Source organism: Mustela nigripes, chromosome 9, assembly GCF_022355385.1.
Source record: "Mustela nigripes isolate SB6536 chromosome 9, MUSNIG.SB6536, whole genome shotgun sequence".
In the NCBI taxonomy this organism is placed as follows: Eukaryota; Metazoa; Chordata; class Mammalia; order Carnivora; family Mustelidae; genus Mustela; species Mustela nigripes.
In genome coordinates this window covers 7,664,816-7,689,872 of record NC_081565.1, presented here as the reverse complement: position 1 = coordinate 7,689,872, position 25,057 = coordinate 7,664,816, and the positions used below count along the sequence as shown (strand labels likewise).

The window sequence follows — 25,057 nt, the reverse complement described above, 5'->3', positions numbered from 1 at the left end:
CAAGGACAAGAACAAAAGGCAGACACGGAGGCATGAGTCAGACAGAGAGGGATACACGCCTGGAGGAAGGAAGCCCGTGCACCGCCGCACGCACTCCAGGCCTGTGGTCACAGCGGTGGTGGGACCCGGACCACTCCTTCCAGATGGGCAGAGGGGAAGTCACCACCAGCCGGGGCTCTAAACCCGCCCACATCTGCCCCACCTCCTCGACCCCCCCCACCCAAGGCACCCTCTCCACCCCCCGGAACCTTCACCCAAACAGCTTCAGGGCCCCTCCGCTGTAAGACCGTAAACCTCATAATGACATTTACCATTCAGTCACTGCTTGGGAATGAAAACAAATTAATACACATTCATTATACCTATTGATTACGGAGTATTTACTGTGCCCAGCACTGTGTTAAAGGGTGCATAAATGCAATTTATAAGCACATGTAATGTAATTTAACCAGAGAAGTATTATTATTATTACTCCCAATTTACAGCTAATGATTCCAGGGCACAAAGAACGCCAACAACCGTCCTAAGGGCATTTAGCTAGCCGCTGGCGGGACACGCTCTGACCTGTGAGGCCATACGGTCTACCTCAAGGGAGCCCACGGTGACTGAGCCCTCACGGTCCTCATACCATGGACAAGAATCTACCACAACTGCTTGAGGAGGGGCTTGCAGGAGGGACCCCATGCCAACTGGCCATGGGCGGGACCCAGGGAAGGGTGTTCCTGGCTGAGGCGGCAGGGGTCGTCTATGGTCCTGCAAGGCCTTTCAGAGTCTGGAACTTGACCCAGAGAGCCTCGGAGAGGTCCTCACCCAACCCCTTCCTTGTACTATGGGGAGAACAGAGGCTCAGAATGGAGGCTACACTGAGCTCCCTGGCACAGAGCTAGAGAGTCTAGAGGCCACAGTGGGGATGTAGGAAAAGGGAAGGAGAGCAAAGAGGCTTTGCCCCAATCTCACAGGAAGTGTGCTGGGCCCCACCCTGGGGGGCTGCAGGCCAGACAGGCAGCCCAGCCCCCAGACAGCAGAGCAAGGCCCAGAAGTAGCTCCTCTCGGCTTCTGCCCCTATCTCAACGAGAAAACAGGAAAGCTGAGCTGCGCGGCCCACTGTGGCCTGCCTCGGATCACAAGTTTGTCTCCCAGGAGCAGGCTGACTCTCGGGTCACTGAGAAAGTCACCCTTCTGCTCCGAGCGGGGGCCCCGCCTCCAGCCACAGAGAAATGAAGTGTACAGCGGGCTCCCGGGGCTCAACCACCAGCTCAAATCCTCCCCCACCCTCACCAGCCTCCTGTAGAGAAGGGATCGCTGCACTTTCAAGACCCCGGAGGGAGCCCCTTGCCCAAAGTCATCCAGGAGCCGTGACTGCTGGGCTGAGCCGGGAGGGCTGTCCTGTGGCCAGGCTGGGCAGCGGCCCCCCTCCCCGCTTCCCGGCAGCCTTAAATATGGGAGTGGGGCCATGAGGGGAGGGTAGCTTTGCCTTTTTTAATCCACCACAACACCTCACTGTCTGTATGGGGACAGGCCCGGGCTGTCTCCTCAGACACAGGCCTATCTGTAAGGCTAGCACAGGGCTGCCTCTCTCTCACCGAGGGCTTGTTTGTTTACCCGGTTTTCAAAATTATAACCTTTCCAGCCCCACCCAGGCCAACCACTCCTTCCCTGACCAGTCTGGGGCCGTCCATAGGGACAGGGATGGAGCATACTCCGCAGAAGGCGGGGGCCTACAGGGGCCTACGTTCCCACCCAGCCTGCAGCCTCGGACACGCTAGGTATGTCCTCTGCTCTTTCTGGGCTTCGGTTTTACTCAGTCATGAATAAAAGTAGGTGATAGCAAAGGGTCCTTTCCAGCGAGGAGGAAGAAGAGTCTAGGCCAGAAAAAGAAAAGCAGACCCTGCCCATCAGCAAGCTCGAAGTTCAGGGCAAGCGGGAGCTGTGGCCCGAGGGGGAGCTGTGGCCCCAGGGGACCACCGGCAAACCTCAGGCAAACCTTCCCAGCCAGCCCAGTGCGGCCCAGCCTCCCAAAGTCGAAGCCTTGTTCTCTCTTCTCCCCGCCCCACCTCCCACCAGGGAACCCTTCCAAAAAATAAACAAAAACGCAAAAACAAAAAGTGAAACAGAAGGACAATTGTCAGCTCCCTCCCCCTCTGGACGTCCACGTCACCCCCGAAATCCCCGTAGGCCAGGGCAAATGACAGCTCCCCACCCCACCGGCAAACTCCGCTAAAACAGAACTGCCATTCGCCTAGCACCTTCCACGTGCCAGGGACAACTGCCTCCCAGAAGCTTCACACCCCAGAGGCAGGGCTCACCTTCCCATTTTACTGACAGCTCAGGCTCTAAGGGGAGAGCAACTTGCCCCAGGCCACAGGGTGGCAGAGCCAGGTCCTCTCAGTCAAGGCCAGATATGCTGCCTCTTGAGCTGGGCTGACCAAGTGGTTTAACCAATATGCACTTTGGAAAACATAAAGATCCTCTGTCTTTGCAACAGAAACCACATCACATCCAGCTTGATGGAAACTTTGTGGCTGGCATGAGTCCCGTGAGATCAGGGCTCATGTCAGCGCCTCATGCCCGCGCCTCATGCCCACCACCACAGCCAGGCCCAGCATAAGACAGCTTTCAGAGAGAGAGCGCTTCCTTCCACAGCAAGATGGCATCACGCAGTAAATATCACACCCTCCCCTTCAACACAGCCCACGGCCCACAGGCTCCAAGTGGTCGGAGCTAAAAGGGCACAAAGTTGTCCTAGTGACCCATTACACAGATAGGCAAAGCAAGGCCAGAGAGGGAGAAGGACCTGCCAAAGGTCACCTGGCACCAGCCACAAACGGCTGCCGGCAGGTAGAGTGATTAAATGTGGGTGGAGCACAAGAGTGTGTAGTCCTCTGCCCAAAGGACACTTCTTCCAGAAGATTCTGGCTTAACAAACTTGGCTGGACACAAACAGCTCTGTTCGGCATGAGGCGTGAGGAGGCTGGACAGCTGCTACAACTGGCTTGGCCACAGATATGTGGGTGGGAGAGCGGGCTTCACACTTTGCAGACCACAATTCATTCTTCCTCTGCCCCAGCTGGGCGCCCAGTTACCCGCTGGAGCCCACGCCCTGCACTTTGGATCGCACTGAGAGGAGGGACACCCGGGCGAACGTCCTATCATGGACCATACACACAGCAAGGGCGAATGCCAACAGAAGCTCTACGCAAAGAGCTCTACCCACATCTCTCATCAATCCCTCACAACCTAGCAGGGCTGGGCTACCGTTATGCCCACTTCACAGATAAGAAACCTGAGACCCAGAGAAGGGAAGGCACCTGCCAAATGCCAGGGTAGTTGAGGGAGAGTCTCAAAACCAGGTCCTTGGCATCCAGACCCAGCCCTCTTCCCGCTCTGTCCTTGGAAAGGAAGAAGGTTCTCATACTCAGAGCAGCAGGAAGGACGTGAGTCTCCCGTCATGGGAAGAATGGGAGCAGAGGCTGCAGGACCACTGGCTGCCTTAATGAAACCAGCTACGGGATCTACCAACCGCACAAGGCTGACAAGATCTCCCCAGCCTCGCACATCACCATCACAGAGGCCTGCTTGCTCTGTGTCCCCCATATACACTGTCCCCTGACGTGCTCCACACCCATCCCACTGGTCAAGACCATCCCTCACCCCTGGGCTCTCTTCCTCTCACCCTCCCTCCTAAGCCTCCCTAGGATCCTCGGGGCACAGTCCCCTCTCCTCCAAGGCCAGCCCCTTGGCTCCCCACATGTCACCTCAACCCTCTCCTCCCCACTAAGCCACCCCGTCTCACACCTTCCCACAGAAGATCCACCCTTCTGAGAACACTCCTTGCTCACCTAGCCAGAAAGTTCCACGTGGGCAAGAGCCACGGAAGAGCATGCATGAGCGTGTCCCCGGTGCCCAGTACAGTGCCTGGCACACAGTAGGAGCTCAGTAGCTACGGACTGAAAGAAGAAAAGAAAGAAAGCCCAAGTGCGTCCAGGGGCAGAGCTCATCACACCTTTGTGGGGTCTCCCGGGCGCACCATAGGAATCTTCCACTTTGACTCCTAACATCAAAGCCCTCCTAGCCCTGCCTTTGGAAGTCATCTTGAGACCCCTAAGAAAAGATTTTCAGGGGTGCCTGGGTGGCTCTGTCGGTTAAGCAGCTGCCTTTGGCTCAGGTCGTGATCCTGGGGTCCTGAGCCACACCTCAGGCTCCCTGCTCGGCGAGGAGCCTGCTTCTCCCTCTCCCTCTGCCCTTTATCCCTGCTCATGCTCTCTATCTCTGTATCTCTCTGTCCCAAATAAATAAATCTTTAAAGAAAGAAAGAAAGAAAAGAAAAGATTTTCAGTGGTGGAGAATTCTCATGAGTCAATACTGGGTCACAGATGGGGAGAAAAGGCAGAGAGGTCCCTCCATTGGTCCAGAGTCACACAGCAAATGGTTACTGGGACCAGGCTTGAGACCCACAGGCCTAGCTCTAGACACACATGGCCGGGGAAGGGGTGGGTGTCTCTCTCTTTTATCTTTCCTTCCTGGGGCCCATGGCACAGGGTAAAGGTGTCTATGGTCACAGGACCCACCTGACACGGGTCCCAAGGGCCACACTCCTAAGAGCACCGTGTCCTCACCCCCCACTGGCCCTGTATACTGTACCATCCAGAGCTCGCCACTCCTGACCTTGTGCCCTAAGCAGCCAGTGCTCTCATTCTCTAGTATGGAGGACACAGAGGGTCAGAGATGGTAACTGACTTGCCCCAACGACCAGCCCCTCCAGGGGCAAAGCTGGCACTCAAACCCAAGCAGTCTGACTGCAGAGCCTTGCCTCAAACCTCTCAACTCCCCGCTTCAAACTCACCATCCACTCTGTCACCAGGCAGGTCCCTTCACTTCTGTAGGCCACAGGGAGTGCATCCCTAAACCTGGACAGTTCCCAGCGGGTGGATCCGGGTGCCCTGCCAAGGTGGGCACTTCCTGTTCTTCCAGTTTTAAATCTGTGCGATCAGAAGATTACAGCCCTTCTGTGACTCAGGCCCTAAGTAAGATTCTACCAGGAGAGGGGCGTGGTTCTGTCCCACCCAGCAGGGTTTTAAAGCTAGGGATCTGCCTTCCTCTTTCTTTAAAACTCTGCCCAGCACTATCTAGAGAAAAACCCTCCGGTCCTCAGGCAGGGAAGTGGATGGGGGCAGGGCAGGGGGAAAGGAAAAAGCGGCTCAGGAATGTCTGCAACCACAAGCTGATGCCTGATGACTGCAGGGAGACCAGCGGTGAGTCAGGAGCTGAGCCTGCGGCGGAGGAGGGGGCCCGCGCACAACGGAACTGGTCCAGAGTGACTTGAGTCTCAGGCTGAGTAATGTCGGGAGGGATCTATTTGTGCAGCCCACGGGAGCCTCTGACACACGCCACCCTATTCCCCTCCCCTCCCAGGCCCTCTGCCCCCACGGCTGGCCTCTCTTTGGGGCCTTTTCCACATTGTCCTCAGGCCCAATCCAGGCACCAGGAACCATCTCATCACAGCGGAGAATGGTTCTACCAGCTAAGGTCTTGGACTCCTGTGTCTGGACCTGCCACTGCCCTGCCCTACCTTTAAATGTTGGGATAGGGCAGTGAGGGTAGGGATTCAGAGAGATAATACAGGCAAAGGAAGTCCCGGCACAGAGTAAATGCTCAGTTAAAGGATTGCTAATCTTACAGGTACTGCTCAGAGCCTGATACAGCCCCTCCCTGCTCTAGCGGCCACCACCCTCTCGCAGAAGACCCATCCATGGAGTCCCTGCAGGCCACAGGCGGGAGAAGCAGCCAGACTTACGTGGTCATACACACCCAAAGGCCAATGTTATCAGCCCCTGTCCCCTGCTCACAGATAGCCCCTTGCAACCTGTTCCCACTGGAAAGACACTCAGAGGTGTTGCACGTTCCCAGAAAGGAGCCTCCCTCAAAATGCCCAGATTGAGGGAAGCAAGGCTGGGGGAGAGCAGGTCAAGGGCATGAGTCTGTCCTCAGCAGGGCAGCTGACCTGAGCAGGAAAGGAAACAAATACAGTGACTCAGTTTGCTTCGAAAAACCAAATGTCCAGTCACCGTGAGACATGGCAGAAACCAGCATTAGGGGTAAGGCTACAAAAATGTCTGTTCGGAAGTGGCCTTGGGGGAACACGACACAGCCTTTGGGAATGCCTGCAGGGAGATTCTAGAGACCCAGAAAAGATGTTTATTATAAGTGAAAGGAGCAAGCAAAAATGGGAGTCATGGTCTCAGCAATGTGGGACAATAAACACGGAGGAGAAATACTGCTAAAAATGGGGGCACCGGGGTGGCTCAGTGGGTTAAGCCTCTGCCTTTGGCTCAGGTCATGATCTCAGGGTCCTGGGATGGAGCCCCGCATCGGGCTCTCTGCTCAGCAGGGGGCCTGCTTCTCCACCCACCCCCGCCCCCACCTTCCTCTCTATTTGCAATCTCTCTCTGTCAAAATAAATAAATAAAATCTTTAAAAAAGAAAGAAAGAAAGAAAGAAAGAAATACTGCTAAAAAATGGAGTGGTGCTCACAGGGCGGTGGTGAGTGAGTCCTATCCCCGTCTCTAAACTTCATTCCTCGGGCAGCGGGGACCATGACCCAGTTTGGGCTTCGAAAGGTCTCTTTGGCTGTGTGTGGGGGACGGATGGTGGGGTGAGGCCAGAACTCTGGCCCAGCGATGGGAAAGGAACAGAGTGGAGGCTGGATGGAGGAGCAAGACAGGGTCAATGCCAACAAAAGGCGCGTTCTATTAGACCGACACAAGAGAACAGAATCCCCAGACACTTCGCCCCCAGGGGCTGACCCAGACCTTGGCGAGGGGCAGAGGCCCAGGCAGGGCCGGGGCTGGGCACTGTTTCCGGCCAGTCTGGTCTCCCTGCAAAGGCCCAGGGCGGGGACTAGGAAGCCATGCACCTGCGGGACAGGGTGGCCGAAAGGGGACACCTTCCTTCTTCCCTTTACGCTGGGGACCCACAGCCCTTTCCCAAGTGTGGAGAGGTAGGTTTGCAAAATCAATTCAGAAAAAGGTGTTATTCGTTTTGCTCAATAAATAAACGAAATTCCCTTTTTCTCATATCCAGCTGTCAGAAAGGGTGATCGCACTTCGTACTGAGCTACACTGTCCCAGCGGGAAGGAGTTCCAACCGTGTACAGCCTTTTCAGAGGCTCCGTGTCACTACTAAGACAATGGGACCCAGGATTCCATTTTGAGGCCTCTCTGATCCCAGAACCTGGCCTGAGACGCACGAGAGGTCTGGGCAGTGCCACGAATTCCCGCAGAACACTGGAAGCCACCCCAGTGTCCGTTAGTGGGGGGAATAGGGCACATAAACGGCACCACGCACAGAAGGAAACCTGCAGAAGAACGGGGCCAACTCATGGGCTGCGACGCAGAAAGATGTTTGCAACAGACAGAGTGAAAGAAAAGTCCGGCCACAGAGACATACCACCGGAGCTCATACACCCAGAGCTAAACACATGTGTCCACAGAGACGTGGGTCTGGACACGGGGATGCACCAGACTCCAGTGGTTTCTCCCAAAGGGTGGGAGCGAAGCGGAGGACACTTTCTCACCTTACATTCCTACGTGGTGGGTGCACGCATTACCTGTGTGACCAGCCAACATGAGCCGTGGCTGCCCACGGTGGGGGGCGACTGGGGGAAGGGGAGCGACCACTACTGGGCACAGCATTGCTCTCTGGGGCGATGAAAGCATTCTAAAATTCACACGCGCGTGCGCACACACACATACACACACACACACACACACACACACAAATAAGACCCAATGAACTGCATACTTAAGTGGGTAAATTGCCTGGCAGGTAAATTATGTTTCAATAAAGCTGCTATTTAAAAAAGAATTAGCAAGGGAAAGGTGAGCCTGGCTGAAGGGTGGAGCACAGGTCCTGGCAAACTACCTTACCAGCCCTTTCAGATAATAAATCTTATAGGCAGTTTATGTATGTGGGGAGTTGGTGGGGGGGTTCCCTTGGCTCCCACAGTTTCATCCCGGCTAACAGAATTTCCAGAAGGGCTGAGTCCTTCAAGGCTGTCCTAGAGGTAGAAGGGCCCCCCCACCCCAGGCAATCCTAGGATTCCTGCCAAGAGCACAGCACCCAGACCCTATGGAGCAACAGTGAGTTCGCTCCCTCACGTGGTCTCCCATCCAAGTACTAACCAGGCCCAACCCTGCTTAGCTTCCGAGATCAGACGAGATGGGGCGCATTCAGTGTGGTATGGCCATAGATCCTCCCTTACTTATTCTATCTTAGCTTTGGGGGCAGAGAACCCCTCCTGTAACACCAACGGGGCCATCCAGACACTGCTGCTCTCTCATCCCTGCCCAGTCCTCTGGGCCAGATGGAGGTGGGGGTGGACCTAATCCCCCACCTCCCCATGTCCTAGCTCCTTCCTAGTCATAGTGGGGCCCCATCACAGCCCTCCACACCCGCTCAAGATAGCCTACATCCATGTCACACATCTCTCAGTGCACAAGGAACGTGGATTTCAAGGTTTCTGAAAACGCTGGCCGATTCTTGCATCCGAGGAACCACCAGGGACCAGACAATCTCAGAGAAACAGGGCCTACACCACGGCAACAATTGCCCCCTTCGCACTCCAAACACCTGGCCACTCTCCTCACCCACTGGAGAATCAATGACAGAGTAAATGACAATTGTCAGGGGACTGGGTGGTTCACTAGGTTAAGCGTCTGCCTTCGTCTCAGGTCATGATCTCAGGGTCCTGGGATGGAGCCCTGCTCAGTGGGGAGCCTGCTTCTCCCTCTCCCTCTGCCTGCCACTCCCCCTGCTTGTTCTCTCTCTCTCAAATAAATAAATAAAATCTTTAAAAATAATAAAATACAATAAATGAGCATTCTGAATAAAAACGGCAACTGTTTGCTAAGCACTTGTTGTACCCCAAAGCACTGGGCACTAGTCTTACCAGCATTATCTCATTAAATCCTTGCAACAGAGCCCAGCAGGAAACTACTATTAGTGCCATTCTACAGATTAAGAAATTGAGATTAAGATGCTGGCCCAAGTTCACATCAGCTAACAGAATGTGGTGTCAGTATCAGAAGCCCGAGTTGGCCCAAATCTGGAGGAGATTCATGATGAAAATTTGGGACCCTGAGACTCTTAGAACCAGAAAGGACTTCATTCAGCCATCAGGTCGCCTATAGCCTTCAGTTCACAGCTAGGGAAACAGAGACCCAGGGAGAGTAAGTGATTGCCTGAGGCTACCCAGGCCTCCTGGCTCCCAGGTCAGGGCTCTTTCCTCCATCAAACTCCCTCCCGAAAAGTAGGAGGGACTAATCCTGCCACCAGCCCCAGAAGGCTGCTACTCTGAGAACAAGCCCCTGCTTGCCAGGGGCTTTGAAATCCCAGGATGAAAGGCACCGTGGCAGCAAAATGCCACCGTGGGCAGGAGTGAGCCTGACCTCTGCCAGGACTTGCCGGCTGGCATTCACCTGCTCACCTGCGCAGGGTGGGCACGAAGCTGCAGAAGCCGCCCGCCCACCAAGCCACGGAACCCCAACAGGCCTCGGAGCCCAGAGGACTGTGGGAAGGGCCATCCCAAATGCTGACGTCTCCAAAGGGGTGGCCCCAGGTAGGGAGGGCTCTGGAATTTTAATTGTCTGGCACAAAAGGGCTCACCGCTCCTTGGGTGGGGTGAGAAGGGTGCATAGATCGCCAGGGGTGCCAAAGGCTAGCCTTCATTCCCTCCAGAAGAAATTTCTAAGGTGGCCTGCTTCCTTGGGAGGGGGCTAGATAGAGTCTTTGCCAGGCTTCCAACCTCCCAACCCCGACTTGAGACGCTCCCCCAGGTGAGCCTGGACCAGGAATTTGAGGCATCTGAAGAGGGTTATTAATAGCCCTGAAGTGTTGAGAAGAGGGGCCAGCAGGCTGAGTGGGCACAGCCTAGTATCCACAGAACAAACCCAACCCTGTCCAGGAGAGGACACTTCACCTTTTGTGGCTTCAGTCTCCACCCCTGTAAAATGGGGGGTGGGGGGTGGGAGGGGGCTGGCAGTTCGCAGCCCAGGAGGTAGGAAGAAGGGGGAGAGCAGGAGCTGGGTGTGGGGGAAGGAAAAACCCCACCGAAGAAGGAGCAGCACACCCCACCCAGGCCGGGTGAGGGGCCCCAACAGGAGGTCGTGAATGGATGGACTGTTACAGAGCCCCAGGAGGCTGCCACCGACAGGGAGGGGACAGGAAGACTCCGCCTGGCTTTCCTCCTCCCAGAGTCCAGGCAGGTCCTATAAGGAGGCTTTTCCGGGACTTAACCCCCTGCTGCTCTGGGGCTGGAGAGGGTCTGACTCATTTCTACCTCACGCTCACCCCTGTGCCCGGGGCCCAGACCTGGCCCAAAGGGGGAACTCCAAGCCCAGTGCCACAGTCACTAGACAACCCTTTCCCAGAACCCTCTTTGTCCTCAACCATGGGGTCCTAGAGACACAGAGTTAAGGGACACCTGGTCCCTCTTCTCAAGGAGTACAAGTAGGGAGAATGCAGCTGCTGAAACACTACAGGACCGCAGGACACATCAAGACACATGGAGGTAGACACAGCGCTCCGGCTTCACTGGACAGGGAGTGGAGAATTCAACGCAGGGAACAGATAACTCCTTCCATCAGCTGCACCCACCCCACACCCCACGCAGAACAGCACCCCGGGCATGGGTGCCTCCTCCGTGCGGGGCCCTGCGCTAAGCAAGCTACATGAAATAGAGTCTCTCAACAACATATTAATAAGAAATTATTCACCCCATTTCAGAGAGGAGAAAACTGAGGTGCCAGGCCATTAAGAGACTTCCCTACGACCTAACGGCTGGGAAACAGATGCTGGGATTCCACCCAGGCGGCCTCACCCAGGGCGGGAGAGGTGAACCACAAAACCGAAGTTTCCCAGGCAGTCTGAGATTCTCACCCCACCTCTCCATTCTCCAGGGTAGGGGGAGGAGGAACCCCAGACCCTGCTGCTACCCTGGGGCTTCCCCAGGAAGCCTGGGGTCCCTCGCCCTTCTGAGAAGTAGCCACAGTGCGGTGACAGGCTGGGAGCAGGGTTGGCTGAAGGAGGGGGCTGAGGAGGCCGGGCTCTGGCCCTGGACACGCCTGCCGGGCAGGAGAATCCTGCTTGAGCCGGAGTCAAAGGGCAGGGGTTCTGACCGACCCCTCCTGTGCACCCCACAGGCTCAGCCCAGGCATGGATGGGCCTGTCCCTAGAAGCCTCAGCCACGTGTACTAGGGCTGGGGCCAGGACGAGGTGGGGACCCGGACAGTGAGGGTAGAAGATCAGGACACGCTGACCGCTGACCGTGTGGGCCATAGCTCCCTCAGGGTCGTGCGCTGGGGATTCGAAGGGACGGGCTCGGAGGGGGTTCCAGTAGAGGACGGGGAGGTTCGACTTCCCTCAGGAGGGGGAAGGGCGAGTTCAAAGGGGGCAGGAAGGAGCGCCCAAACGTGGAGGGAACAAGCTCGGAGGCAGGACTTGGTCCCCAGCCACTCCCGCCTTGCCCGGGGCCTGATTGTCCCGAGTCCCGGCGCCTGCGCCGCCGGCCGACCGGGTTGGGGGCGTGGCCCGGGGGCTCCCCGCGGGACCCCCCAGCGCCCTGCACCGCGCGGGACTCACCTGCGATGTGCTGGCGCCGGGCGTCGTCCAGGTGCGTGGACAGCACGTCCCCCATGGCGAGGAAGAGCCGCGGCCCGATCCGCCCGCCGCCCGTCGCTGCCCGCGCCGCTCAGGAGGACGTCGCTGGCGCCATGCAGCCCGGCCCGGCCCGCTCCCGCCGTCCCTCTCTGCGGCCTCTGCTCTGCCCGCGCTCCAGCCCCGCCGCGTCGGTCCGGCCCGCCGCCTCCGCCCAGCGCCCAGCCCTCCGCGCAGCAACCCCGCCGCGCCGCGCCCCGCCCCGCCCGGCCCCGCCCCCCGAGCTGAGCCCCGCCCCCGCCGCCGCCGCAGACGGGAGGGCTGCGGGCGGGGGATCGGGGAAGGCCGGGACTGCGGGCAAGACCCGGACAAAGACCAGTCGGAGAGAGGGAGAGCGAGGAGGGACGCCCCGAGGCGCGCGCCGGACCCAGACCGAGCCGAAGAAAGAGATGGGGCTGATGGGGGAATCAAAAGAGCGGGGAGCGCCCTGGGGGGCTCCAGCCTGGGGTCACCTCCACCCCTAGCCGCGCGGGAAGAGAATCACGCCGAGCAGGTCGTGGGGAACGGGTAGGGGACTCCAAGGCCAAGGTGCGGGAACTTGGCGTTCGCACCCCACTCCTCCCGCCCCCGCCCGCCGCCTCCGGCTCTCAGGAAGTTGCTGGCCTTGATCCGACCTGCCCCAGAAGGTGTGCCCGCCTGTCTTGCGCAGTAGTGCAGGGAAAGGGGAGGTGGCAGGGAGGGCGAGGGGCCCAGGAGTCACCCCCGGTGCCAGTGCCAGGCGGACATTCCTCAGGCTCAGCATATGGGTATTTTACTTGGGGAGGTGGCTTGTGGGACAGGGCAGGTCAGGAATGGAAAAAACAATAGAACTTTCCAGTTTGTAAAAGATTCAAATCCCACGGACCTGCATGCACGGATATCAGTCGGGCCTGCGGGGCTGGGCATGGGTGGGTCCAGGGTACCACAGGAATGTGTTCCATTCCTACCCTGGACACCACCCAAGCCAGGAGGGGAAACAGGTTCATATCAGGGATCCCCAAAATCGTGAATTGGGGTGGCAGAGGCCTTCCTTGGCCGCGGATGCTCAGACTTCCCCTTCCTGCATCCCAAAGGTCATGCAGTTTCTGCTTGCTTACCCTGGGGACTGAGTACTCGCCACCCATTTATCCCACACTGTGATTGGGCAGTTCTTACTGTAGGTGTGACAAAGGCAAAGAATGGTGGTAATAAAAGTTAACATTACTGAGCACAGATACTTCAGTCCAGTCCGCACCACCAAATGTAGGCTTGAAGTTGATTAATGTGACATTGGCACTCATTCATGCCCCCAGTGGCTGGCTTACCGGTCATTCATCATACAAGTGAAAAATACCTGTTTGTTAGGCCCTCTGCAAGATGCAGGGTTGGGATGAGGGGGGGCAGGCGTGGAGCGGAGGAGGAGTGGGGGGAATGGCTTGCTGGCTGGCTCAGTCCCAGGAGCAGAGGACTCTGAATCTCTGAGTTATGAGTTTAAACCCCACCTGGGGTGTACAGCACTTTAAAAAAAAAAAAAAAAAAATGCCAGGGTTGGGGGAAGAGAAGTTGCCCAAGCTGTCTTACCCGCTCTGTGACCCAGGACAAGTGGCATTATTATGAACCCCAGTTTCCTTATCTGTCAAGTGAAAATAATGACACTTTGTTGTGAGGATTAAAGCACATAACAAAGTGACTGGCACAGGATTGGTCATCTCAGTACATAGAACCCACCATTCTCTCATTGTTCATCATAGTCCCTGCCCTTGAGAGCTTATAGAAACTTGAGGAAGGAGCAGAACATTCCATTTTGAGGACAATCACAGAGGGACTAGCACCTGAACTACAAGTAGAAAAACGAGAATTTTGACAACAAACATTGGAGAACAGCAATCCGGGGAGTGGAGGGAGCACGGGCAGAGGCCAGTCTTTGAAGGGCAGAACGGATTCAGGCACTAGTCATCAGATGCAGTTGAAGTCAAGTTGGAGGCTGAAGCCCGGAGAAGGAAAGTGACTAGCCAGTGTCACACAGCAAGGCAGAGGCAGAACCCCGCCAGAAGTCAAGTCTCCTGATAGCCAGTGTCTGTCTCTTCTCTCTGAGCAACCAGACAGAAGTAATCAGAAGCAAGAGAGGGTACTAGCCTTGTTTCATTCTCCCCACAGCCCGAACTATAGGGACTGGGAAGGCTTGCTTGCCCTGAGGAGATAAGAGGTGCCAGCTGGCATCTGGACACCCCAGGGCACCTCCCCAGTCAGACTGGATGCCTGGGCCAGAGGTGGGGCCCAAGCAGCCTTTGCCTGTCTTTATGGGACCCCCCGGGCCTGTCAGCCTGGAGTACCCACAAACGGCCCAGAATGCCAGGCCCCTAGCCCAGCAGCCGCCCCCTCCCCCTCTTCTTGGCTTTGGAGACCCCCCCTCCCCCGTCATATGTCACCTAGTGCCTCTGAGCATCCACGGCCTCATATGTGAAAAGCAAATGAGACCATGAAAGTAGAAAGACATTTAAACTACAAAATGTTGTGTGCATACGTGAATAGCTTTCCCCAAACCTTGGGACCAGTCCCAGTTCAAAATTCATTCAGTTCAGGGGCACCTGGGGGGCTCAGTTGTAAAGTGTCTGCCTTTGGCTCAGGTCATGATCCCGGGATCCTGGGATGGAGCCCACATCAGCCTCCCTGCTCAGCAGGAAGCCTGCTTCTCCCTCTCCCACTCCCCCTGCTTGTGTTCCCTCTCTCTCTGTGTCTTTCTCTGTCAAATAAATAAATAAAATCTTAAAAAAAAAAATTCATTCAGTTCACACACACACACACACACACACACACACATTTTATCTAGGGGTGGAGTGGAGGGGAATTGATGGCAAAATAATAAAGCCAGACGGGAACTTTGAGGGAGGTTGGAAATGGTCTATGCCTTCAATGTAGGAGTACCTGTTTGTAAAAACTCACCAAACTAGGGGTGCCTGGCTGACTCAGTTGGTAGCGTGTGTAACTCTTAATCTTGGGGTCCGGAGTTCAAGCCCCACGATGGGCATAGAGCTTATTTTAAAAAATCAGCTGGATTCAATAAACTTAAACACAGAACAAAACAAAAACAAAAAACTCACTGAACTATAAAACTTTAAATGGATGCATTTTGTTACATGTAAATTATACTTTAGTAAATTTGATTTTTTTTTTTTTAAGATTTTATTTATTTAGTAGGGGGTGGGCAGAGGGAGAGGGTAGAGTCAGACTCCTTGCAGGGAGTCTGACTCAGGATCATGACCCAAGCTGAAGGCAGACGCTGGACCTAATGAGCCACCCAGGCACCCCAGTAAAGTTGATTTTAAAACGATAAATGAATGCATGGAGCTCCGGCTGTGTGTCAGGTGCTATTGTAGGTGTTGGGGCTATATCAGTGTCCCTGGTGGTCAAGATTCCTGCCCTTGCAGGAGATATGTTCTCATGCTGGAGGGAGAAAGGCAGTACGTAAACAAGATGATTCAGAAAGGATAAGCATTAAGATAAAACAGGATGAGGGCACCTGGGTGGCTCAGTGGGTTAAAGCCTCTGCCTTAGGCTCAGGTCATAATCTCGTGGTCCTGGGATCAAGCCCCGAATCAGGCTTTCTGCTCAGAAGGCAGCATGCTTCCCCCTCTCTCTCTGCCTGCCTCTCTACCTACTTGTGATCTGTCTGTCAAATAAATAAATAAAAATCTTAAAAAAAAAAAAAAAAGATAAAATGGGATGAAGGATTAAAGTGACAGGAGTAGGGGTGCCACCTAGGAAGACAGTCTGGGAGATGACAGTTGGAGACCCGATTGGTGAGAGGAAGCCTATTCAATTATGATCCACGGATAGCCAGCATTCACGGACCTCGTGCCCCCTGCCAGGTATCACGCCAGCGGCATTCCCTACCTCATCCGACAGCCCTCACGACTTCTTTATTGGAAGAATTACTAATTGTAAGGATTTTCAAAAGATAATGTTCAGTCAGATGCGCATAGCAACCCTTACTCAAAGGCTGGATAGTTAGGGCTAGAGAGGGCACCCCAGGTAAAGGTGTCAGTATGAGCAAAAGCAAGGGAGATGGGTCCTTACCGGCCCGGAGGCTATTCCAAGGGAAGAGGAGAGAAGGGTCCTTGCCATGGACAGGTGGGATGGGTTGGGAGGCTCCTTGAGTGTCCGGAACACAGGGTTTTTTTTACTTTATTCTGAGACAATTGTAAACTCCTTTAAAAGTTCTCAGCTCTCTGGGAGCCTGAGTGGCTCAGTCGGTTAAGCAACTAACTCTAGGTTTCAGCTTGGGTCATGATCTCAGGGTCCTTAGATGGAGCCCCAAGTGGGGCTCCCTGCTCAGGGGGAATCTGTTCCCCGCCCCCCTCTCCTCCTCCTCTTGCTCGTGCACAGACACACTCTCTAATAAATAAATCCTTAGGGGCGCCTGGGTGGCTCAGTGGGTTAAGCCTCTGCCTTCGGCTCAGGTCATGATCTCAGGGTCCTGGGATCGAGTCCCGCATCGGGCTCTCTGCTCAGCAGGGAGCCTGCTTCCCTCTCTCTCTCTCTCTGCCTGCCTCTCCATCTACTTGTGATTTCTCTCTGTCAAATAAATAAATAAAATCTTTAAAAAAATAAATAAATAAATAAATAAAGAAATAAATCCTTAAAGAAAAAAAAAAAAGTTCTCAGCTCTTGGGGCGCCTGAGTGGCTCAGTCCATTAAATGTTTGACTCTTGCTTTCAGCTCAGATCGTGATCTCAGGGTCGTGGGATCAAGCCCCATGTCCAGCTCCACATGCCTGAGATTCTCTCTCTCCCTCTGCCCCTCCCTCCGCACTCTTGCTCTCTCTCCAATAAAAAAGTAAATTTTTTTTTTTAGAGCTTTTATTTATTTGAGAGAGAGCATGAGAGAGGAGAAGGTCAGAGGGAGAAACAGGCTCCCCTCGGAGCCAGGAGCCTGATGCAAGACTCAATCCCAGGACTCTGGGATCATGACCCAAGCTGAAGAATGTGGCCCAACGAATTGAGCCACCCAGGCGCCCCATAAAAAAGTAAATCTTAAAAAAAAAAGTTCTCAGCTCTTTACTACTTTATGTTGATAATCAGACCAGTTGTGATCTTTGGGTGGAGGAAGAATGACTTATTTTTTTAAAGGAAAGAAAAATGAATATAGTCATCAGTACTATATGAGGAAGAGGAAAGAATTTCAGGAAATTAGACATCAGGAGAATTTCTCAACTCTGAAAAGCTGGGAACCCCTACCCCTACACTTGAGGCTGTTTTACTGTTCAGTTTTTAGTTTTGAATAAATTAAAGCATGTTTGCGTACATTTCTTGGCTCTTTGTGGGTTTTTACTATTCATATCTTCTGCCTGCTTTTGTGTGAGAATATATTTTTTTCTTGTTGGTTTTTAAGAGCTCTTTCTATAAGGAAGAATTTCTCAGGGCGCCTGGGTGGCTTAGTTGGTTAAGTGTCTACTTTCTGCTCAGGTCATGAGAACAGGGATCAAGCCCTATTCGGGTTCCCTGCTTAGTGGGGAGTCTGCTTCTCCTGCCCCTTTGCCCATCCATACCCTACCCACACCCCCCTGCCACTGCCCTGCTTGTAATTTCTCTCTTTCTCTAAGAAATAAATAAAATCTTAAAAAAATCAAAAAGGAACTCAACACTGCCATGTTGTGTGGCCGGAGGGGGGTGTGTGCGGTGGAGGTTGTCTCTGCTCTTTTTCTAGGGCTCTAGATATGTATCTATTCACCAGCTCCCCCACACCCTTCCCTTGGCCCAGGCCCTACAGCCCAGTGGAAGACACCAGGCATGTGGACAAAGAAGAGGAATGGCCCAGATCTGGAGCAAAGAGGGTAGTCTCCCCATGCCCACTTGCTGGGCCTGCCCCCTCCCAGGCGGAGAATGCCATCTACAGCCCCTGATTCACCACCCTTTGTCAGGAAGTGGCTTCTGCCAGACTGTCTCCCTGCAGGGGTGCCCCGCCCTGCCCCACCCCACCCTAAAGCACATTTAGAAACTGGGACCCAAAAGTAAAGACTAATAATACTTTACTTTGAAAGGGGGGACCCAGAAGGGTCCCGAGGTTGGACAGTAGCTCAGAAGAAGGGAAGGAATTTGCCCCAGAACAACCAGTAAAGGCCCAGGCCAGGACCCTTCCTGGCTTTGTGAGAAGGAGGGGCCCTTCCTTGTCGCACTGGTCCTTCTCTCTCCCAGCTGGCTCTGAGTCCCCGCTCTGCTCTCCCCACAAACCTGTCAGACCTGAAATAGCCCAGGAGGGAAAAAAAAACAAACACCTTGGGTAAACAACGGGGAATGTGAATGAATCAGGATTTTGTTTTTAAGGAATATCATGTGTCCCCAGCTGTTTGCCTGGTTGGCTTGGCCCCTGGTGCAGAAGGACCCTGGCACCCAGCCTAGACCTCCCCTCTTTATTAACCGTAGGGTAGGGTAGCGGAAGGAGACACAGCTCAGTGCCATTCCACCTGTCACCTGGGCTCGGGCTGCCCAGCCCCCCTGTTGCTCCTCTTGCGGCCAGCTCCACCACCACACTCAACTCCAGGCCCCTTACTGCCTTCCCATGCCCCCCGCCTTGGTGGCCTTGGTGAAGGGTTCTTCAGTGACATCCTACCTCCTATCTCCCATTTATTCTCCACTGAACAGCCAGCTGGGTCGTTCTATACGACCGTGTCATTCTCCTGCTTCAAGCCTTCTGTGGCTCTCACTGTCCTCAGGACAAAGTCAGACCCAGATCCCAAACATGGCATTGAAGGCTCCTGCCAGCCTCCTCTCTGTCCCTCTGTCCCTCTTCCCCAGCCCCTTTAGCCACACTGACCTTTCCTACCCTCAAACTAGCCATGCTCCCTCTACGTGCGAGCTTACACATGCTGGTTCCCTTTCCCGATTTTGACCCACCCAGCACTGTCCATCCTCCAGAACTCGGCTAAAGTGACCTTTTGTCAGAGAGGCCTTTTCTGCCCACCCCTTCCCCCCTTCATCGCAACCCGCACGTGCGTTATTACTGTATTTTGCCTGCAGTTATCTGTTGAAATAGATCTTCCTCTCTGATGACAGGATTGTCTTCATTCAATAGGACATCCCTAGCGTCAACATCTCGGGAGCTTGAGTGATGTGCAGAACGCTCCCCCCGGGGCACCGGAGAGGAATGTGCTCGGGACACCCACCTGATCCCTGGGACTAGACCTGCCAATGCTCATGCCTGTGGTGGCCATACCTACCTCACTCCCCATCTGACAACAAAGTCTGTTCTACAGGGTCCCTGCCTTTCAGAGACTCTGCTTGCATACCTCCAGGAAAGGGATGATCACCACCTCCCCAGGTCGTGATTCCACATTGGCCCGACAGCACCAAAGTCAGATGAGGGAGTATCATGGTACCAGCAAACAGGTAGGGAGAAAAAAATAGAAACAATGTTGCCGTTCTCAGCTATGGGCTTTACATCCTCTGCCTTAATCCATCTTCACCAGAGCCCTGTGAAAGAGGCCCTTTGCAGGGACATTCATAGTACAGGAGAGAAAACTGAGGCTCAATGAGGTTAGTGACCCATCCAAGGTCACACGGCAAGGAAGAGGTGAAGGTAAGAGCCGTCCACAGAGCCTCGCAACCTACTGCCACACACCCCATTCTCCCAGACCCAAACTCGTGTGATCATCTAGTTTTCAAACACAAGAGGGAGTTCTCCGCTATGCCCGCTGTCTGCTCACCCATTTTCAATTCTCACTTAGCAATAGGCTATGAATATCTTTCCATGAATTTTTACTTTTACTGATTCTTTTTTCACGGCTGTGTTATATTCCATTGTGTGACTGATCCGTTAAACTCTTTGCCTGGGACCGGACGCTTATATTCTCAATTATTTTACAAGGATCCGTTTCTAGAAGTAGAATGGCTGGTATAAAGCGTCTTTGGAGGTTTTGATACATGGTGACAAGTCGTCCGGTTGAAATGATTGTAGCAGGCCCTCGTTCCCCTGGGCCTGGCCTTGGGCCTGTCGTACATAAGTCCCTTGTCAAGAACCCTGCGCATCGTGGTGATTTACACACAAGCCTTCCCTCTCACCTCACCCCACCCTCCAGAGTGCGAGACCACCCCCGCCCCCGCCCCCCTGCAAAAGCAGAAACCTCAAGCCTCGCTGGGTTCCTGCCTTCCTGGCAAGTCCCGAAGAGATGTTTTCACCCAGCCAGTGTTGCTAGTCACTCCTAGTTCCTCCAGGGCCCGCCAGGAGGGGTTTCGGGCCTCACCAACCCGCGTGTGCCACTTCCATGCCAGGCGTGGTTTCCCGCTGGGCTGCAGCTGCCCCTCACCAGCTGGTGACTCAGACTCTGGCCCGGATGGCAGCGCTGGCTGGCTCTACCCAGCTCTCCGTGTGACTAAGCCTGCGGTAAGGCTGGGCCGGGCCTCCGGAGGTGGAGCCACGTCCACCGCAGCCGGCCCTTCTTCCTCTCTCCCTTAAGTCTTACTGCTTTCTGTCCTCTGGTCCTTCTGAACAGAATGAGAACAATTCTGGATTCGGAGTGCCTGCGTGTCCCAGGGTGACGGAGACCTGGTTCCCACACCCTTGGGGGTGCGTCCCACCGGGAGGACAGAAGCCATGGCACGGGAAGGAACAAAGAAGAGCCCCAAGAGGAAGGGGGGGAGCCCCAAGAGGAAGGAGAGCGATGCCGTGGGGAGAGTCCACAGCTGGGCATCAGGGTGGGCACGGGCCACTGTGTGAGGACCACGAGGACCAGGTAGGGTCCCAGGAGCAGGGAACTTGCAAGGACGGTACCCCCTATATGGTACCTCCATGAAAAGTGGCCAAGTCAGTGACAACAGTCTGGGACAGTCTCACCCCAGGGCCCCAGCTGGCTTAGCAAGTGCAGCAGGGTCTGGATCAACTCCTGTCACCCAGCCCACCAGACGCCCTCAGAGAAGGTTTGACCTGCACATGTGGGCAGGGAGCCCCAAGCAAGGAGGCAGTTGCAGGGCTGGTACTTCCTTCCAGGGGGGCATTTGGAAATGTGCATAGGGGGCTGTTCTTAATTATCACCATGCGGGCTGTCTGTGGGGTGGGGGAGAGGATGCTGCTGGCATCTGGTGCCTGAAAGTCAGGGATGCTATGCATTCTGCTGAGCTGGCCAGTTCTACCCAGCAGAACCCGCCCTGCACCCCAAAACCCAGGGCTGAGACCCCTCTGCTGCCCCGTTCCCTTGTGGAGAGGATTGTGCCTACTGCAGATATCTCTCTAATGTTCGAAGTGGTTCTGAGATACGCAGCTAATGTTCTTATCCATCATCTAGGCATAAGATGGTAAGGACATGGGCATGGCACGTGCTGGGCACACAGCCAGGCCCTTGGATGTGTTATCTTCCTAATGGTCCCAAGAGGGTCGCACTATTATTATCCCATTTTGCAGATAAGGAAACACAAGCTCAGAGAGGTGAGGTCAGTCACACGTGTGGGAAGTCAGGAAGCCAGTTTTTCAGCCCTGGGTTTTCTTCACTGCAAAGCCCTAAACCCATACAGGACAGACAGGAAATGGACACACTGACGTTTTCATGGCTCCCCAACTAGTTACTGGCAAATCCAGAACCAAGGTCTCTGAACCTGCTAATCAGGCATCTTCCCTCTCCAGCTCTGTGCCAAGGGCCCAGTCTGCAGATGTGGAGCTGTTTAAAAAGAATAAAAACCCGGAGCAGAAACCTTTCTCGAGCCTGTCCTCTACCCACGCTGTCTGCTTTCTCCACGTCTTCCTGCCCTGGAAACTTGAAGGCAATTCCTTTTACCTAAAATTCCTTTTACCTTTCTACCTGTAAGATATCTTCCTGCAACTCTGAAGAGCTCCAAAGCGGCTAAATCATACCTCTCTGCCCACCAGAAAAGGCCCCGGTTGCCCTCAAGGCGAGCAGGAGTGGCGTTTGAAAGTTCCTTAATCTTCCTATGGCCCTGGGGACTAGGTCCCACTGGCAGTCCCCATCCTGGGTCTGAGCTTTTGCAAAAGAGAGCTAATAATCCCCATCCTCCTAGGTGAAGTAGAGAGGCAATGAAATTGACCAGCTCTTGGCCCCGGGCCATTAAACAGTAGCTGTTCTCATGACAACTGTCAGCATCGAGTGTGGAAGACAGGTGGGTCTATACGGATAGTGGAAGATGCTGGGATAGAGGTTTGAGCCAAGGATCCCGGGATCCCAGAGCTGGGAAGGTGTAGCAGGAAGCAAGGTGGCTTTCTAGGAGGACAGGTGCTTGAGCTGGGCTGTAAGAGCTGGAATAGGGTTGTTGTAAAGAAGCCGTGGGTCGCAGGTGTGCCTGCTGAGCTGCAGAGCGCTGATTGGTAGACTTTCTCTTAGGGATGCCCCAGGTGAGAAGAAAGGACCCTGTGGGGCACAGGGGAAGAGGCTGGAAGTACTGAGCCGGGTAACAGGGTCAGGAAAACAGTTTCTTTCTTTTATTTGTTGAAGCCTAATTTACATATATCAAATGCACAATGAGGTTTTTTTTAATGCTTTTGCAAAACAATGCTTTTGCTGCTTTATTGAAGTATAATTGACATATAGTAAACTGCACAAATTTAAAGTGTAGATTTGTGGGGTGCCTGAGTGGCTCAGCGGGTTTAAGCCTCTGCCTTTGGCTCAGGTCATGATCCCAGGGATCTGGGATCGAACCCCGGATAGGGCTCTCTGCTCAGTAGGGGGGGCCTCCCTCCCCCTCTCTCTGCCTGCCTTTCTGCCTACTTGTGATCTCTGTCTGTCAAATAAATAAATAAAATCTTTAAAAAAATAAATAAGGTGTAGATTTGGGGCACCTGGGTGGCTCAGTCTGTTAAGCGTCTGCCTTCGTATCAGATCATGATATCAGGGTCCTGGGATCAAGCCCTGCATTGGGCTCCCTGCTCCATAGAGGAGCCTGCTTCTCCCTTCTCCCTCTGTCTCTGCCTCTGCTCATGTTCTCTCTCTCTCAAATGAATAAAATCTTTTTTAAAAAATGGTATAAAAAAGGGCGCCTGGGTGGCTCAGTGGGTTAAGCCGCTGCCTTCGGCTCAGGTCATGATCTCAGGGTCCTGGGATCGAGTCCCGAATCGGGCTCTCTGCTCAGCAGGGAGCCTGCTTCCTCCTCTCTCTCTCTCTGCCTGCCTCTCTGCCTACTTGTGATCTCTTTCTGTCAAATAAATAAATAAATAAAAATCTTTAAAAAAAAAAATGGTATAAAAAATAAAAATAAATAAGGTGTCGATTTGATGATTTGGGGCACATGAATAAGTCTGTAGAACCAGCACCACAATAAAGGTAAGAAACAAACCCATAATCCCCCAGGGTTTCCTCCTGGCCCTTTGTAATTCTCCTTCCTTTCTCCCACCCACCTCATTTGGAGGCAGCCACTGATTTGATTCCCATCGCTATAGAGGAGTTTACATTTTCTAGAATTTTATATAAATGGAATCATACACTATTCTTTTTTTGTCTGTCTCACTTTTTTTTTTTAAAGATTTTATTTATTTATTTGACAGAGATCACAATTAGGCAGAGAGGCAGGCAGAGAGAGAGAGAGAGAGGAGGAAGCAGGCTCCCTGCTGAGCAGAGAGCCTGATTCGGAGCTCGATCTGGGATCATGACCTGAGCTGAAGGCAGAGGCTTTAACCCACTGAGCCACCCAGGCGCCCCTTGTCTGACTTTTTTTAACCCATATCATAATTTTAAAGATTTTATTTAAAAATTTTTTAAAAGATCTTATTTATTTATTTGACAGAAAGAGACACAGCGAGAGAGGGAACACAAGCAGGGGGAGTGGGAGAGGGAGAAGCAGGCTTCCTGCAAAGCAGGGAGGCCCATGTGGGGCTCTATCCCAGGACCCTGGAATCATGACCTGAGCTGAAGGCAGATGCTTAAAAACTGAGCCACCCAGGCACCCCTAAAAGATTTTCTTTTTAAGGAATCTCCACAACCAACGTGGGGCTCGAACTCATAACCTTGAGATCAAGAGTCACATGCTCCACCAGCACCCCTTAAAACTCAGTATCATAAATTTGAGATTGTATTAGTAGCTTCCTGCTTTTTATTGCTGCCTTAGTCTATGCAGTGCAATTGTACCACACTGTCTCCATCCATTCACGCTCGTCACATCTGTCTTCGTGACCGTCTGAGTTGTTTTAGCTTTAACGTCTAAGCAAAGCTGCTGTGCGCAAGCATGCATGGCTTGCTGAGTTGTTTTTTTTTTTTTTTTTAAGATTCATTTATTTATTTGAGAGAAAGAGAGGAGAGAGAGAAAGAGAGAATGTGGGTGAGCAGAGGGGAGGGGCAGAGGGAGAAGGAGAGACTCTCAAGCAAGCTCCCCACTGAGCGTGGGGCCCACAGCGGGGCTCGATCCCAGGACCCCAAGGTCCCGGCCAGTGCCAAAATCAAGAGGCAGGTGTTTAACCGACTGAGCCATCCCAGTGCCCTTGCTTGATGAGTTTTATCTACATAGGCGTGTGTGTAACTATCACCCACATCAAGATACGAAACATTTGCAGCACCCCAGAAGTTCTCTTAATGTCGGGCCATACTCCCCCAAAGGTGATCGCTGTTCTGACTTCCACCATAGATCCATTTTGTTTGTCCTAGAGTTTCATAGAAATGGAATTAAACAGCAATGCGGTACATTTTCTTTTGTGCCTGGTTTCTTTGGTTTAACATCACGTTTCTGAGATTACCCCGTATTGTCCCCTATAGCTGCCGTTCATCCCCGTTTTCTGCTGTGTAGTATCCCGCTGTGTGGACACGCCATAAAGTGTTTATCACATGCTCCTGTTGATGGACATTTGGGCTACACCCAGGTTTTGGCTATCATAAATAAAGATGTTAGAAACGTTTATGTATAGTCTTTCCGCAGACTCACATTCTCTTTCTTCCTGGTGCCTGAGTCATAGCTAAGAGTGGAATTTCTGGTTATAGGGGAAGTATGCTTATTACTAGAAACTGCCAAACATTTTTTTCAGAATAGTTGTCCCATTTCATACCCCCACCAGCACTGTAAGAGAGTTCCGGTTGCTCAAACTTCCTCCCAACATTTGGTATTGTTAAAGCTTTTGATTTTATTTTTTTAAAGATTTTATATATATTGAGAGAGAAAAGCCATGTGCATGAGCGAACACGAGTTGGGGGAGAGGCAGAGGGCAGAGGGAGAAGCAGACTCTTCACTGAGCAGGGACCCCCGACTCAGGGCTTGTTCCCCGGACTCTGGGATCATGACCTGAGCTGAAGGTAGACACTTAACTGACTGAGCCACCAGGCACCCCAAGCCTTTTGATTTTAGCCTCTCAACTGGTGAGTGGTGGTATCTCATGGTGGTTTTGGGTTTTTGCATTTCCCTTATGACTAATGATGTTGGGCATTCTTTCCTGTGATATTGGATTTCATTTTTCATTTACAGGCTGT

General features: G+C 53.4%; 1 protein-coding gene and 1 long non-coding RNA gene across 2 annotated transcripts in view; one reads left to right on the top strand and one right to left on the bottom strand.

Moving 5' to 3' along the window:
- The window catches only part of NIBAN2 (niban apoptosis regulator 2), a 51,589-nt gene extending 39,725 nt beyond the window's left edge, over positions 1 to 11,864 (bottom strand). The window contains exon 1 of the mRNA XM_059410769.1: positions 11,638 to 11,864. Coding sequence (XP_059266752.1) covers positions 11,638 to 11,692 — 55 coding nt within the window. The 5' untranslated portion in view covers positions 11,693 to 11,864. The remainder of the gene's footprint in view (positions 1 to 11,637) is intronic.
- An 8,130-nt stretch (positions 11,865 to 19,994) lies between these two features.
- LOC132025005 (uncharacterized) lies at positions 19,995 to 22,384 on the top strand. The gene is made up of 3 exons (XR_009406381.1): positions 19,995 to 20,049; positions 20,159 to 20,398; positions 21,283 to 22,384. It is a non-coding gene; the product is annotated as an uncharacterized LOC132025005 (long non-coding RNA).
- Positions 22,385 to 25,057: the final 2,673 nt, after the last annotated feature.